We start from the raw sequence: 14,827 nt of genomic DNA, 5'->3' as shown, positions 1-14,827 counted from the left end.
TGTCGGGTCATAATGGACTGTTTTATTCATTATGCACAGGTAAAAAAGTGGTGAGTGAATTACACAGAGCAAAAGCTGCTTGTCACTAATTTTTGCAAGCACCAAGAGTAATTCATTTTCACACAGTCACAAAGTATGCAGCTAATAAACAATATAGAATTGATATAAATGAGCTAGATGAAAAGTTATTATAATCATTTAGCAATCCCAATGAAATCAAACATTGTTTGCAAATTATAAATGAAATATTATTCAGTAAGCTGTTCCCAGACAATCTCAGGACAAAAAAGATCCTCAGTAGTGTCTCATACCTGTACGTATGGTGTAAATGGTATGTAGTGCATCGTTAAAATGCATTTAATGTATATAATTGGATTTTAAGGTCCAATTTTGTGCTTTTAATGGTACCTGTACCTATGTAGACTTTTTCTTCTGATAGTGTATGACTGAAAGATGTTTTTATTTTTATTACTATTATTATTATTGCTGTTGATTTGGACAGCATAATCCTTAATGTCAGTAACCAATGTGATGAGTGTAGTATTGAAATTATGTTGTTTTGGTAATATTTATGTTTTCTTAAAATAGAGATGTCAACATCAAAAACAATATTTTGGTCAAAACATTTTTGGCTGTTTCTCAGAATTCAGCCACAACTACATCCAGTGGGTTTTCCCAGACCGCCACACACCCCTGCACATTCATGCAATTATCCAATCAGTCGATCATGTGGAAGCAGAGCAGTGGACAAAATCACACGGATACAAGTCAAGAGCTTCAGTTAACGTTCACATCAAACATCAGAATGAGGAAAAAGCTGATCTCAGTGACTGTGGCGTGGTTGTTAGTGCCAGACAAGCTGGTTGGAGTATTTGAGTTAGTGTAGACTTCCTGTCAACTGAAACCAGTCTGCCCATTCTCCTCTCATCAACAAGGTGTTTTCACCTGCAGAACTGCTGCTCAGTTGTTTTTCACACCAAACTGTGTAAAATTCCAGGAAATCAGCAGTTTCTGAAATACAGATACCAGCCTGGCACTAACAACCATGCAGCAGTCACTGAGATCTTATTTTCCACATTCTGATGTTTGATGTGAACATTAACTGAAGCTCTTGACCTGTATCTGCATGATTTTATGCATTGTGCTGGTACCAATTATCAAAAGTCTCAATAGTCAACAAATGTTCCCTACATCACATTTAAAAAGTAATAAATAATCTAAAGGAACTTGATGCTTCTACCTAAAACACTACTCATTACAGTATCGTACACTACCATCAAGTTCTCTGGTAAATAATGAAACCTCATATTCTCATGATTTAAGCATCAGAAGACTTTGCCATTTTCAAAACAGGCAACTCTTCAACATAATTATAGGGAAAGTGACCTCTCTTTCCGTTCAGTTCTCCATACCACCATCCACTGTTGTCCTTTCGAAGGATGTCGAGAAGATCTCCTTATAGAATATTGAAAAAAATAATAATAATAATTTAGTACAGTATGCACATAAACACCCAGTCTATAATGAAGCAGGTGTCTTTAGTAGCTGTAAATTTACCTTCTTTCATGTTTAACTCGTCCTTTTTCTTTGAGGAGAAGTCATATAAAGCTTTACATTTACCTACACTGCACAACTCAGCACCTGGAGGAGGGAATCACCATGTAAGCCTTGCACATTAACTTGATCTTTGACATAGTGTAGATATTACTAGTTTATATTCTTTACTGACAATATGCACCAAAATGTAAAGAAAAGAATTTTTATAATAGTAAGAGGAAATAAAGATTCTACTTCTAAATACTATCAAAACGCAGTAAAAATGCAACTACACTGAATTACGTCTTGTATCTAGTGCTACATTTGGTATAACAGTTGGTGAAAAATAGAAAAAAAATCTTCTTAAAGCTAAATGGGATCCAAATATACATAAAAACATCATTTAAACCATGGAAACTATTACAAAGTAGGAGATCACTTAAGGGGATCCTTACATTCCCTGGTTTCCTCCTGAGACCTTGATGATGCTCCATTAATCCCAGACTTGTGCTTGTGTGTGTGTTTTGCTGATCCATCGCTGGCCTCTATAGAGGGAACAGAGTCCTGACGGTCTACACCATTTTTCACAGGAGCTTTAAAAATGACTGAAGACCTAAAAGACTGACGTGATCTGAATGGCGTCTTTTTGATCCGAACTGGACGAGGCAGTTTAGCTATGCTGTGTTCAACTTCCTGATTGAATAAAATGAATGTAAATACATATTAAATACTAATCCTTATAGATGAGACATTTGAGACATCAAAGTATATAGATTTGTGTACACTCTACCTTTTCTTTAAATTTTGTGATGCTGTCATTGAAACGATGGGATGGTTTCGGTTTCCCCTCTAAGTCCATCATGGATTGGTTCAGTTTACAGTACGTGGCCTCCAAAAGGTCCAGTTTTAAAATGGACTACAAACAATCACAAACCCAGTGATAATTGCTGTTATATTGTTTAACATGAACGTAAAATGTGGAGTATTATTCTAATAATACCTCTTCAAGCAGCTGCTCTTGTTCCTCCAGGTTTTTTTTACTCGTGTGTGAGATATTTTCAATGTCTAGTCCCACCATATTCTCCAGCCCTGAAATTTAATGGTGAAACATTTTTAAAATAAGTTTTAAACAGATGGCCACTTAGTGAAGCATTACTTAAAGCTAATATTTGAGATTTGAGATGGAAAATATGTAAAACATATGCTAGTAGGAAGATTCCCATTTCAACTTTGTTTAATCTTTATTTCCTAAGTAAACCTAGAATGTTTAAGCCTAAAATTAAAAAAGCACCTTCTTTCTCTTTCCTGGTTTTAAGAATGCATTCCTGTAGTCGCTGGAGTTTCGCCTTCAGTGTATCTCTTCGTCTTTCTTTTTCCATTACTGTCTTTCCATCTTCCTCCTGCGATGCAGATACACATAGTCCACAATGTATTATTGAATAAAAGACCATAATCATTATTTCATATACAGGAATAACATTCACTTCAGGGTTTATGTCCAACTCCACTCACAGTTACAACCCTGATATTCCAATATGCAATTATGTATTACAGTATTCTGTACAGGAATGATATGCATATTTGTAGTGAAATTTCTTACAAAGTAATCAGCGATGAGGAATTCAGCCTTGTTATCATCTGCTGTAACACAGGTGTTTTCCACATAAGTTTGAATGTCTTTCTCCACATCCAGTCTCCTGATGGCCTCCTCAATCTGCTCCTGACTCTAGAGAGCACCACAATTTATTGATTTTTTCTTCCATAAAACCATAAAGCAATCCTTTTTTCATTAATTAACATCCCAGTACTAGCTTTATGATCTATATAGCCAAAAGTTTGCGGACACCTGACCATCACACCTATATGTGGTTCTTCCCCAAACTGGTGCCACAAATTTGGAAGCACACAATTGTATAGAATGTCTTTGGAGGCTATAATATTACAATTTCCCTTCACTGGAACTAAGGGGCACAAACCTGTTCCACCATGACAATGCCCCTGTGCAACAAGTCATGTTTTTCCAAGGTTGGACTGGTAGAACTCGAGTGGCCTGCACAGAGCCCTGTACCTCAACCTCACTGAACACCTTTGGCATGAACTGGAACGGTGGCTGCCTCCCAGGCCTCCTCACCCAACATCAGTACCTGACCTCACTAATGCTCTTGTGGCTCAATGGGTAAATCCCCACAGCCATGCTCCAAAATGTAGTGGAAAGCCTTCCCAGAGGAGTGGAGGATAAAAGCAAATTGGGACTAAATCTGGAATGGGATGTTCAACAAGCACATGCTGTATGAATGTTATGGTCAGGTGTCTGCAAACTTTTGGCCACATAGTGTATTTACTAAATGTTTCTATAAGTTCGGTCATGCAAATCAGGTACACAGATAAGTGCATTTTATTAAACCTTTACACTTAACTTTAATGACATCAAATTCAATTAGGTTTATAGTAATTGTATAGCATTTTAACAATAGACATGGTCACAAAGCAACTTTATAGAAACTAGATGTAGATTACGATCATTAATGAGCAAGCCAGAGGTGACAGTGGCTAGGAAGAAACCTTGAGAGAAACCAGACACAAAAGCGAACTCATCCAATTCTGCATGAAACTGGAAAGTGACATTATAAATCATTACACTTCTACAACTATATACTATAAAGTTAAACAAATATTAAGTGTGTTGAAAGAATGTTCACAATGAGCATATTGTGAATAGGAGTCCTGGGGTCTTTATCTTTATGGTTGCATTAGCAAGGGAAGGGTGCTAGAAAGGGTGAGATATTACACTTGTGTAATTATTAATCAGAAATAAGGTATGTCTTATAACCCTGACTCACGTGAAGAAGGGCTTGGCTGTAGCTGCACATGTGGAGATTGTATTTATTCACAGCGTTGCTCAGAGTCTCTATTCTTTGCTTCTCAATTTCCTGGACAATCTGAAATAAATGACTTGCTCAGTCAAATAATCTGCAGCAGCCATTAAACAGTCTTCTCAATATAACTGATTAATAAGTGATGACCTGGTAGCAGCTTTTAAGTGTGTTCTCCCACTTCAGTCTAATCTGACCGCTGTCCATGTTCATACTGAAGTAGTCCTCATCAACTTTGACTTGAAGCTCTGCTGATTTACTCAATCTGTTAAGCATCTGAACACAAGCAAATAAAAGTAACACACTCCCAGTTTAAATAAGAACAAATATGTAGTAATGATCCAGTTAATGGGTTTCTAAAATGTTCATCTGTCAAATCCTCCACATTTTTCTTAACATTTACAAACTTGCAAAATTAATATTACGGAAACATTTGTGTTAATGTTCCCACAATTTTAAAAAAAAGTATAATATATATATATATGAATTTATATAAAAGTATATATATATATATAGGAACATCAATGCAATTTTTCTGTCTGTGTAATTGTTTTGGGGCAGGGCACTAAGAACATTGTGAAACCATGATTACGTCATATTTTTAGAAGATTACAGATATCTTATTTTTGTAGAAATATGGCCTTAGAATGCCTAGATTATGCTCTCCAGGGATATATTCACTCAGAATTCATGTAATGATGATAACTAGTTCTTAAGTAAGAATTAAAACATGAAGAGGCATACTGTAATAGGAAAATAATCAAAGACTATGCTACCACTATAGGTGGTATGATGTGCCTTGACATGAAGCAGAGTTACTGTTAGCACAACAGCATTGATTAATTTCCAACAGCAGCACATCCTGAAATGTTTTATTTCTCTTCTCAGTAATTTGTCAATACTAGCATTTTTTATTTATTACTTCGTAATCGTTTATAGTTTTTTCAACATTTAATTATGTGGAACATCTGTAAAACAGGTTAGCTCCTGTTAATGATTACGGTATAGCAGTTATAAACAGCTGTTCCCTCACCAGCCTCTCATTTTCGTTTTGTTTTGAAGTTAGAAATAAGACAAAAAAAGCAGTTTGTCTGTTAACAAGAAAGTACAAAGGCCTCCATTTTGAAGAAACAGCTTTACCTCTATCTGTAACAGAGTGCTGACACTGGAGACTCCTTCCAAAAATACTAAACAAATGTCTCTATACAGAAAATTTCACCCTATCAATAATTGCATGTTTTTAAATCAGTTTTGTTCTCATAAGTTTCTTCTTATGTGGAGTGTTCGTCATACAAGTTTCTGTGTGAGTTGTTACTACAGAAATGAAAACCTGTTAGAACAAGAATGAACTTAAATTGACTTGCTGACCAATCAGATTTGAGAATTCAACACTGCTGTGGTATAACGGATTGTAAGTTTGTTATCAACATAAATAAACTTTGTTTGTTGTTCAGTATTTCCATATAAATAGTGTCTGAAATGGCAATGTAAGAATTCCAGCACTGTACCTTCTGTTTCTCTTTCTCTGTGCAGATGTGTTTGTTCTTTTCCACAAAGCTAAAGAGTGCCTCATGCTCTTTGGTTAAACCAGTCAGCTTTTTCTTTGCCTGTGGGAAGAAGCATATGTTCTGCCGCTGAAAGCAAACGAGCACCTGGTTGTCAAGAAAACATATATCTCTTATAAAACTGGATGAAGTTTTTAAAAGGTTGCTCAGTCATTCTCATTAATCAAATGTTTTATGAAACTGTGAAAATGAAATGCTGTGAAGCCAGAATGTTCTATATCCAGTAACAGCTTTTCTTCCCAAGTGCAGTCTATTACAGTATATCACGCATGCACTGTTGCCAAACAACCCAAGGTTTATTAAAAAATGATTACATTACTTGTACTGCAGTGTCAATAATGCTGCTTTTATTTCAAGCTTTGCAGCACATAAAGCGTTGTGCCCAATTTTAGGTCTCAGATTAGCTGTTTTTAGAAAAAAAATTTTTAGTTTTAAAAAAAAAAGTAATCTTTATATACGATCTTACCTTTAGCTGTTCATTCCAGTTGGTCACAACAAGTTTCCTTGATTTTTCAATTGCATTTTCCAGCTGCACTCAAATAGACATTATGTTACTGAGATCACTTGTTTCTGACACAGTGTATTGCTTGATCTTGTGGTAACATGTCATTAAATAATGTAAGGAGTTTAATAAATAGGGGTGCCCTTGTAGAAAAACTTTACAAGCCTCATGTGTGAATTTTACACATTTTCCCATGTAGACATTTCATATGTAGTGCATGTGGGGTCTTTTCTAATTTTCCCCCACATATAATTTTTTTTGCATGATTATGTTTTTTACGTATTCTTATTTTTCACCTATAATCACATATTGCTCAAATAAACACATGAAAAACGTTAAACATATGCAATTTTTCTATAAGGGTAGGCTTAGCAATGTGTGTGTGTGGGTGTGTGGGTGTCACACACTGGTCTCTTCCTCTTGGTGTGTTCATCCAGCATTTGATGAATTTCCACAACAGCATCTTGTTGAAGACCTTGCCCTAGTGCTCTGAAAATAAACTTAGTCTAGCATTACATGTGTATAAACTCCAAACCATTTAATTACAGACATTTACTGCTGTTATATTTTACCTGTGTGCATCTGCTGTTGAGAACATCTCGTTTGATACAAGGGACCATGCATTATACGTTGAGCTTTAGAGAAAGTAAGATTTTTTTTAAAGAACATGACATACTCTAAATCTAAAAATGACAAAATTCCCTGAGGATTAGCTTTTCTTGAGCACCATAATGCAGGCTTGTGAAGAATAAGAACACACTCACTTGCTAGTCATCGTTTTGGACACACTGATGAGTTTTCCAGCGAGTTTCTGCAGCCTTTTAGCATAGCTGATTTCCAGCTCAGATCTGTATTTATAGAAGCACACTTATCTGTAGACACATAACTTGCAGCATAAAGCAAATATTTATCATAACTACACAGTTAGTAGGTGACCCCTGAAAGCATACAGAGCAGTCGCAAGGTGATACTGATACCCTGTCTCTGTTCTGCATGTCTCAGGGCAATGTGATATACTGTAGCAACATGTCTCTTACATGTTGAACCAGGTTATTAAATAGCTATACAACACTAACAATGTCTTTCCTCCATCATTAAGTTTTTAATTACACTCATTTGACCCTCCAGGATGGGCCTACACCAGTTTAAACAGCTAAACACTAAAAGATCTTGAGATACAAAAGCTCCTCTCCAAGGACATCAACTCAGGCAATGGGTAAAAGAATAACTGCAGCTATAATTAAAATTCAACCCACGAGCACTGACTTCAAAGTGCAAGACTGTCTCTTAAGGGAGAGGCGATTTTCACTTCACTTTGCACTTTATGACCAAATGCATCAAAAGTTCAGGCTTTTATTGCAAATATAAAGAAATAAAGAAATCACCCAAGGGAGTCAAAGTGCCTAAATAGACTATTACCTTTGCTGGAATACTGTTATAAGTTCTTTGCAGAAATGTTCTCCATTTTTTGAGAATCTCTTGAGGTCCTGGTAGAGCAGGTTGTACTGTAACACGTGATTTAGTGATAACATGAACTACTAACAAAGGAAATCGAAAAAGCACTTTATATACTCAAAGTGTTCAAATGGGTATGATTTCAAACAGCAATCAAAACAAGTCCAATAGTTTTGTGTTTTTTTTTTTTTCTATGTTGTGTGTAATTGAAAATAGCTAAGAACACTCACGGTGCAGGTGCTCAGCGGCTCCTTCATCTTCACACTGGCTGGCTGTTAGGTTTGCACTTTGACCATTTTCCTCTCTTAAAGCACGTGTGAGGAAATTACCTGGGTGGCCTTACTTAATACAAAACTACTACGCCACCGAGGTTTCATTCAGTCTTTCACATACAGTATGCATACACTAGATATGGAACTGTACAATAACCGTTCAAGCGTCACTCCTTTTCCCTGTATGTTTGCTCTTTAAAACAGTAAGCCGTCTGATTTTAAAAACTTGTATCTTTCAAATATGTTGAAATAATCTGAAAATAATTTTTCCTTATTTTATGACTATACATTCTTAGAAAAAAACTACATTATGCTTGTCACTAGAGTAATACTCTTAATAATAAGTTATTAGATCTCATAATCTATCACTTGTAATTTATTCACTTATATATTTTCAGTATTATCCTTGTAAGGGTCGTGGTGAATCCGGAGTCTATCCCGAGAACCCTGGGTGTGAGGTGGGAGAATTCACCCAGAATGGGACACCAGTCTACAGCGGGTCACCTCATGCATGCACACACACATTTACACACTCATTCACACCTATGGGGAAATTTAGCATAGCCAATCTGTGAACCCAGAGGAAACCTACAAGGACACAAGGAGAACATGCGTATGCACAGTAACCTGAGCTTGGGATTGAAGTGGGATGCTGGAGAAACGAGGTGGCAACACTTCCCACTGCACCGCTGTGCTCCTCCAGGTGTAATTTAAATAAGCTTCACGAGTACTGTATTAACCTTTTCAGGATAATGGTAACACTATATGAATTTTCTTATCATATACTGCTCATATGCCACAATGCATACATATACACTTTATGGCCAAAAGTTTGTTGACACCTGACCATCAAACTCATATGTGGTTCTTCCCCAAACTGTTGCCACAATGTTGGAATCACACAATTGTACAGGATGTCTCTGTATGCTGTAGCATTACAATTTCCCTTCACTGGAACTAAGGGGCACAAACCTGTTCCGGCATGATAATGCCCCTGTGCACAAACTCAGGTCCATAAAGACATGGTTTGTCAATGCTGAAGTGGGAGAACTCGACTGGCCTGCACAGAAACCTGACCTTAACCTCACTGAACACTTTTGGGATGAACTGGAATGCTGATTGTGCCCCAGGCCTTCTCACCTGACATCAGTGCCTGACCTCACTAATGCTGTTGTGGCTGAATGAGCACAAATTCTCACAGCCATGATTCAAAATCTAGTGGAAAGCCTTCCTAAAAGAGTGGAGGTTATTGTAATAGCAAAGGGGGAATGGGATGTTCACAAAAGTACATATGGGTGTGATGGTAGTGTTCACAAACTTTTGGGCATATAGTGTACATAAAATAATAATAATAATAAATACATTTTTTTCATAACACGTTTTCAATCACCCAAAGATGCTTACAAATGTTAACACACAGAGTTAATCACAGATACACATAAGCAAAGGAGCCAAATAAACATATGTAACAGAAGACGAAAAAATATCTAATAAAATGTGCAACTTGAAATAGAAAAAAACTCTATATAACTTTATACAATATCAATCTGGAAAGACAAAATAAAAATATAATAACTAAATAATTTTGGCTGCTGTGTTTATTCTAAATGCCTGAAAACTTGTTTCATTAGCTCTGTTTCAAAGGCAGAGAGCAGAAGCTTTAAAATTTTTTTATTTTTTTTTTTTTACCCCTGACATTTAGTTTAAAGCCCAGAATTCAGCATCAGCATAGAGACAATTAGCTTAGCAAGAGATAATTAGCTTCCTCTCTTCTCCACAGCTTGCTCACGGAAGAAAAGCGAGAGTTTTACCCTGATTTCAAAGGCATTTTAATGAGTCATCCACTTAGCTCAGTAAAGAATAAGTGTTACATCATACCAAGAACAGGACAATGGGACAATGAGAAGATATCATTCAAAGCCGAAGAAGCAGAAACATAATATCACTGTGTGTTGTTCAGGCTTTTGGAGACGTGCGAAAGGTGTGTGTGATGGTGTACCAGTGTCTTAACTTGATTCACTATATAACGTAATTGTAACGGAGCTTTTGTTGTTGTTGTTGTTGTTGTTGTTAAAATAGGGTCATTTAAAGGGGACATAATTTGCCTAATGATAAATATATTCTGATTCATGGAATTTGATATTAATACTGTGGAAACTGTCATGCAACTGTGGCTACTACCTACAGTATAACACATTACACGGTTCATGTAAACCCAGCTGGAGAATCACATTATAATCAAGGACAAAGGGCAATATGATTCAGGTCCTTGAAAGTCAATTAAATAATGCATTCAGAGTTGTTCTACAATTCTTTGACACAATGTAGAAATCACACAAAGAAAGTCTATTATAAGATGTCCACTGTTTTAAGTACAGGTCCATACTTGATTTAAGGTGAAGGACAATATGGCAGAATTTCTAACAAAACACATGAGCACATAATACAGTTAGAGAATTCCCATTTTACAGTTCACTAGTGCAAATATAGCAAGTGGTGTCGCTCAGTTGTATAATGCACGTCATCCATTTTATAGGTGAGCGTATCGGACAGCAGTTACCTCATCAGAGATTGCGATAAATGATTTAAAGCGAAACACCTTGTATGTAAAAGCTGTTGCCTTGCTGAAACCTGAAACGGTGACTGAACTTTAAATAGTGTGCCATCTCCAAACACTGACAGTAAATTACTATAAGAAATAGAAAATAAAGTCTCAACCACAATTTTGCAATCTATATATAGATATAAAAAATAAATAAATACGTCGATGTTACCTCAAGAAAACAGCCGCTCCCACTGACACCAAACTACATGACCACAGCAGCATGCTAGCATGATACGAGAGATGCTTTCATTCATTCAAAAGAAGAGTGAGCTAGAGATAGAAGAAGGAGCAGTGATTTGATATTCGACCAAGTGCCTATAAATGATCTGAGATAAGAAAAGTAAAACAGGTACAAGGAACAGGAACAAAATCATTGTACTGAATCATAGTGAAATGCAACTGCATTCACGTTCTTCTGCATTAAGATCTTCCAGGTCCAGATGGGTGACGTTGTTGGTTTGACACGCATGAGTACTGTACAGACTAACAAGCAGGCTGCAGCGGGCAGAAATGATGCTCAACGCTTAGTGTTCATCATGACACGCAGATGACAGGAAACCATTAGTGCCATGAGACCCATTGGTTCCGTTAGTGTGGTGTTTGTGAGCAGATGGCGCCACTTCCTCTTCGTCAGAACTTGACTCGATGTCACTGCGGTCATCCTTTGACACCTAGGAAAGAGAAGTGGCATCAAACACACTGCTTTCAGATAGAATCTAGTGGGGGAAAAAAGAACATTTCCTATTCGCTATCCTAAAATGCTATCTAAGATGGTTAAGCTGCTAGAAGCCTTATAGAGAGATAGGTTACATTTTGTAAATGTGTTGTGATTATACACTCACCAACCACTTTATTAGGGACATCTCTACATCCGCACATTCATTTAATTATCCAATTATCCAATCACGTGGCAGCATCACATTGCATAAAATCACGCAGATACAGGTCAAGAGCATCAGTTAATGTTGATGTTCAAACATCAGAGTGTGGAAAAATGTGATCTGAGTGACTTGGTTGTTGGTGCCAGATGGGCTGGTTTGAATATTTCATAAACAGCTATTCTCTGGGATTTTCACACAACAGTCTCTACAGTTTACACAGAATGGTGCAAAAAATAAAAAACATCCAGTGACCCATCGCCTGGAGTTGGAAAAGCTTTCAACCTTCAACTGTTTTTTAATGAACCTGACCCCAGTGTAGCCTCAGATTCCTCTTCATGGATGACAGGAGTGGAAGCTGATGTGGTCTTCTGCTGTTGTAACCCATCCACCTCAACATTCGATATGTTGTGTGTTCTTTTCTGCTCACCACGGTTGTAAAGAGTGCTTCCTGTCAGTCCGAACAAGTCTGGCCATTCTCCTCTGATTTCTCTCATCAACAAGGTGTTTCTGCCCACAGAACTGCCACTTCCTGGATGTTTTTTGTTTTTCACACCATTCTGTGGGAGACTATTGTGCACTGCATGAATATTTGCGTGAATAAGCAAATTTACAGGTGTTCCCAATAAAGGGGCCAGTGAGTATACAATAGTGTCTGGACAGTTTTGGACATATAATGTATCTTCCATGAATTTAAAACCTGTAGAGCTTCATATGAACAAGCCTGGCCTTAGTATACAACCATGCTGCATATTAACTGGTCAGATTAAAAGTCAACATAGTGGATCTTATGAATAAAATTTCCGTGATTACAAGTTACTTGATTGACATGATATCACAAAAGGTGCTGATAAACACCACGTCATGTGAGGCAAATATCAAATATAAATGAACTAGTAAATAAAATGGATCTGATAGATAATTTGGACGAATTAAATGATGAAAGCTGTTTATTATATCACAGCAATACGTTTGATTTGATGTACCATTTCTGCACATACTTACATGTAAAGGATTCCACTTTCCCACCTGAGGCAATGCAGGATTAGCAAAGAGAACAGAGACATGACACTTAAAGAGAAGCCGTGAAAAGCAAGAGCAGATGAACTTAGCAGAGGTTAAACATGCATGTGTAGAAGATTTCTTTATCATATAAGCCATGTTTTGTTTGTAACTGATTCTGATTAACTGATTTTTCCCAGTAAATAAATCAATGAAGCATAGATGTGATAACCAGCAAGAAATTAGATATTAGATACAATGAGAGCAGGTATTGTTTGGGCATGCAGAACAAATCATGAGTGATGTTAATGTGTGTAGGCTGACTTCTCTTACCTTGCCTTTGGAGATGGCTTTGCAGGCTATTTTCACTATGAGATAGGACCAGAAAATGTGTAAACCCTGCAGCAGCACCAGCAGCCCGTTAAATACCCACCAAGATGGGTACGGCCCCACAATCTCCCAGCTCTCAAACAGAGTGGTGTTCAAAATCCTGTGTTCAGGTAGACACAAAAAGAGAAAAAAAACACTGAATAACATTCACATCATCACAGTTACATTCATTCATTTATTCATCTATCCATATTCAGTAACTACTTTATTCTGCTCATGGTCACTGTTGGATCAGGATCCCAGAAACACTGGGTAAGGCATGGATTCACCTTGGATAGGACGTCAGTCCACTGACACACACTCATTTACACCTACAGCAGTCAGTACACCTACCAGCATATTTCTGGCAGATAGGAGGAAATCCAGGAGAGAACATGAGAAACTTCACACACAGTACACTCCTGGGCAAACAAAATGGGCCAAGCCCAAAATGGCAAAATATGAAGTTTTTTTTTTTTATATGGTCTTAACAACAAATCATTGGTCAGGAAGTGAGCAAGAATTAAACACATAGATAAAGGAAGTTATAATGGGAGAGTTTTTCCCTCTGATTTCTTTAAATGTTTAAGCCTTGTAGCTCTTGATGGGCTGCATCAGGTGTGGCAGATAACCAAATAATGTCTAATCTTTTAAAGAAAAAAAAAAAGGTGTAGATATTTTTGGAAAGTTTTGTACACCCAGACGTGTTAGTTCGAATTTTACATCGAACATTTTGGTCATTATCATGTACAAGAAGACTATATAAGTGAATTTCCCTGTTTCTAGCTTTTCCTCAAACAGTTCACTGCAGCAAAACGAGCAAATGGTGGCACAGGAGCTCTCAGGAGCGCATTTGTTTAATTCTCGCTCATTTTCTGACCAATAATTTGTTGTTAAAACTATTAAAACCTTAACATTTCGGCTGTTTTTTTTTTGCCCAGGAATGTAAGCAAGCTCAGGATCGAACACCGGACCCTGAAGCAGTGAGGCACCAACACTACTGCGCCTCCTGCTTACATAATCACTGTTTCATAACTCAATACTCACACATGTGCATTGAAACTCTGATGCCTGAGATGTTCTTTTGGCTTTCAAAGAAGGTGAATTCACTAAATCCTTAATACACAAACAGAAAGTCTGACAGTACTTTGAATATCCCATTAAACCTTCTCTGATACTAAGATGATCTTTAACATGATGCTGCATTTGGGAACCTGAACTCAGACAAGGATCCTAAATAATGCAGACATGATCCACTGCCATTCACACTAAAGCCAACACTGTCAATATACCAGACATCCTAACAAAACATTAGTAATACAAGCCACATTAATGAAACAAAAGCACAATCCTGAGTAGCACTGAAATCAAAAACAGAACGAAGAAATATGAATAAATAATAGATTTGTATGCAGTAGCCTACACCCTGCAAAAGCCATAAAGGGAATCTACACTATAAGGCAATTCTGTAAACTTTCAAATACCTTGCACTCTTTCCAGTGTGCCATCCTTCTCTAACACAATCCATGAGAAATGAGATGTTGCTCTGTGGTAAATCTGGTAAATCACTGAGACTGGACTCATAAAAAAGTGCCATTCCTTGAGCTGGAGAAGCCTTCAGTGTCAACAGGACTGAAGTAACAGCACCCAAAAGACATTGACTGTGTTTAATGTCTGAATAAGTCGGCAGTTGGATGTTTGACAGATCAGAGACAGTGACGTCTCAGCACAGTTAAACAGGCTTCCAGAAAGAAAAGCCATGACAACAGA

At 37.0% G+C, this 14,827-nt stretch overlaps 2 protein-coding genes across 3 annotated transcripts in view; both read right to left on the bottom strand.

Moving 5' to 3' along the window:
• Window positions 1-2: 2 nt before the first annotated feature.
• nostrin (nitric oxide synthase trafficking) lies at window positions 3-6,608 on the bottom strand. Its single transcript, XM_026909754.3, has 11 exons — window positions 6,441-6,608; window positions 5,918-6,016; window positions 4,560-4,685; window positions 4,377-4,475; window positions 3,137-3,262; window positions 2,828-2,936; window positions 2,537-2,625; window positions 2,327-2,452; window positions 1,992-2,229; window positions 1,558-1,641; window positions 3-1,455 (listed from the first exon to the last, which is right to left on the bottom strand). The coding sequence occupies exons 3-11, from the start codon at window positions 4,683-4,685 to the stop codon at window positions 1,319-1,321; spliced, it is 1,134 nt and encodes a 377-aa protein (XP_026765555.3). The 5' UTR covers window positions 5,918-6,016; window positions 6,441-6,608; the 3' UTR covers window positions 3-1,318.
• The window catches only part of cers6 (ceramide synthase 6), a 37,250-nt gene continuing 28,859 nt past the window's right edge, over window positions 6,437-14,827 (bottom strand). Inside the window, exons 9-14 of one of the 2 annotated variants that reach the window (XM_026912964.3) lie at window positions 13,022-13,178; window positions 12,692-12,715; window positions 8,162-11,479; window positions 7,896-7,981; window positions 7,241-7,324; window positions 6,437-7,111 (exon numbers count right to left, since the gene is read on the bottom strand). In XM_026912964.3, coding sequence (XP_026768765.1) covers window positions 11,333-11,479; window positions 12,692-12,715; window positions 13,022-13,178 — 328 coding nt within the window. In that variant the 3' untranslated portion in view covers window positions 6,437-7,111; window positions 7,241-7,324; window positions 7,896-7,981; window positions 8,162-11,332. The remainder of the gene's footprint in view (window positions 7,112-7,240; window positions 7,325-7,895; window positions 7,982-8,161; window positions 11,480-12,691; window positions 12,716-13,021; window positions 13,179-14,827) is intronic. The other variant, XM_026912965.3, reaches the window with a different exon arrangement.

Source organism: Pangasianodon hypophthalmus, chromosome 5 (assembly GCF_027358585.1).
Source record: "Pangasianodon hypophthalmus isolate fPanHyp1 chromosome 5, fPanHyp1.pri, whole genome shotgun sequence".
NCBI classification, from domain to species: Eukaryota; Metazoa; Chordata; class Actinopteri; order Siluriformes; family Pangasiidae; genus Pangasianodon; species Pangasianodon hypophthalmus.
Note: the sequence above shows the minus strand (reverse complement) of the source record. Positions and strands in the feature narration are given on the sequence as shown.

Bases quoted from the DNA above. Each gene is read 5' to 3' on its own strand.
- nostrin (XM_026909754.3), bottom strand. From the start codon at position 4,685: ATGCTTAACAGATTGAGTAAATCAGCAGAGCTTCAAGTCAAAGTTGAT. The intron at 4,476-4,559 runs GTCATCACTTAT...CATTTATTTCAG, and splicing joins CACTTAAAAGCTGCTACCAG to ATTGTCCAGGAAATTGAGAA. The intron at 2,453-2,536 runs GTATTATTAGAA...GATTGTTTGTAG, and splicing joins AAGAGCAGCTGCTTGAAGAG to TCCATTTTAAAACTGGACCT.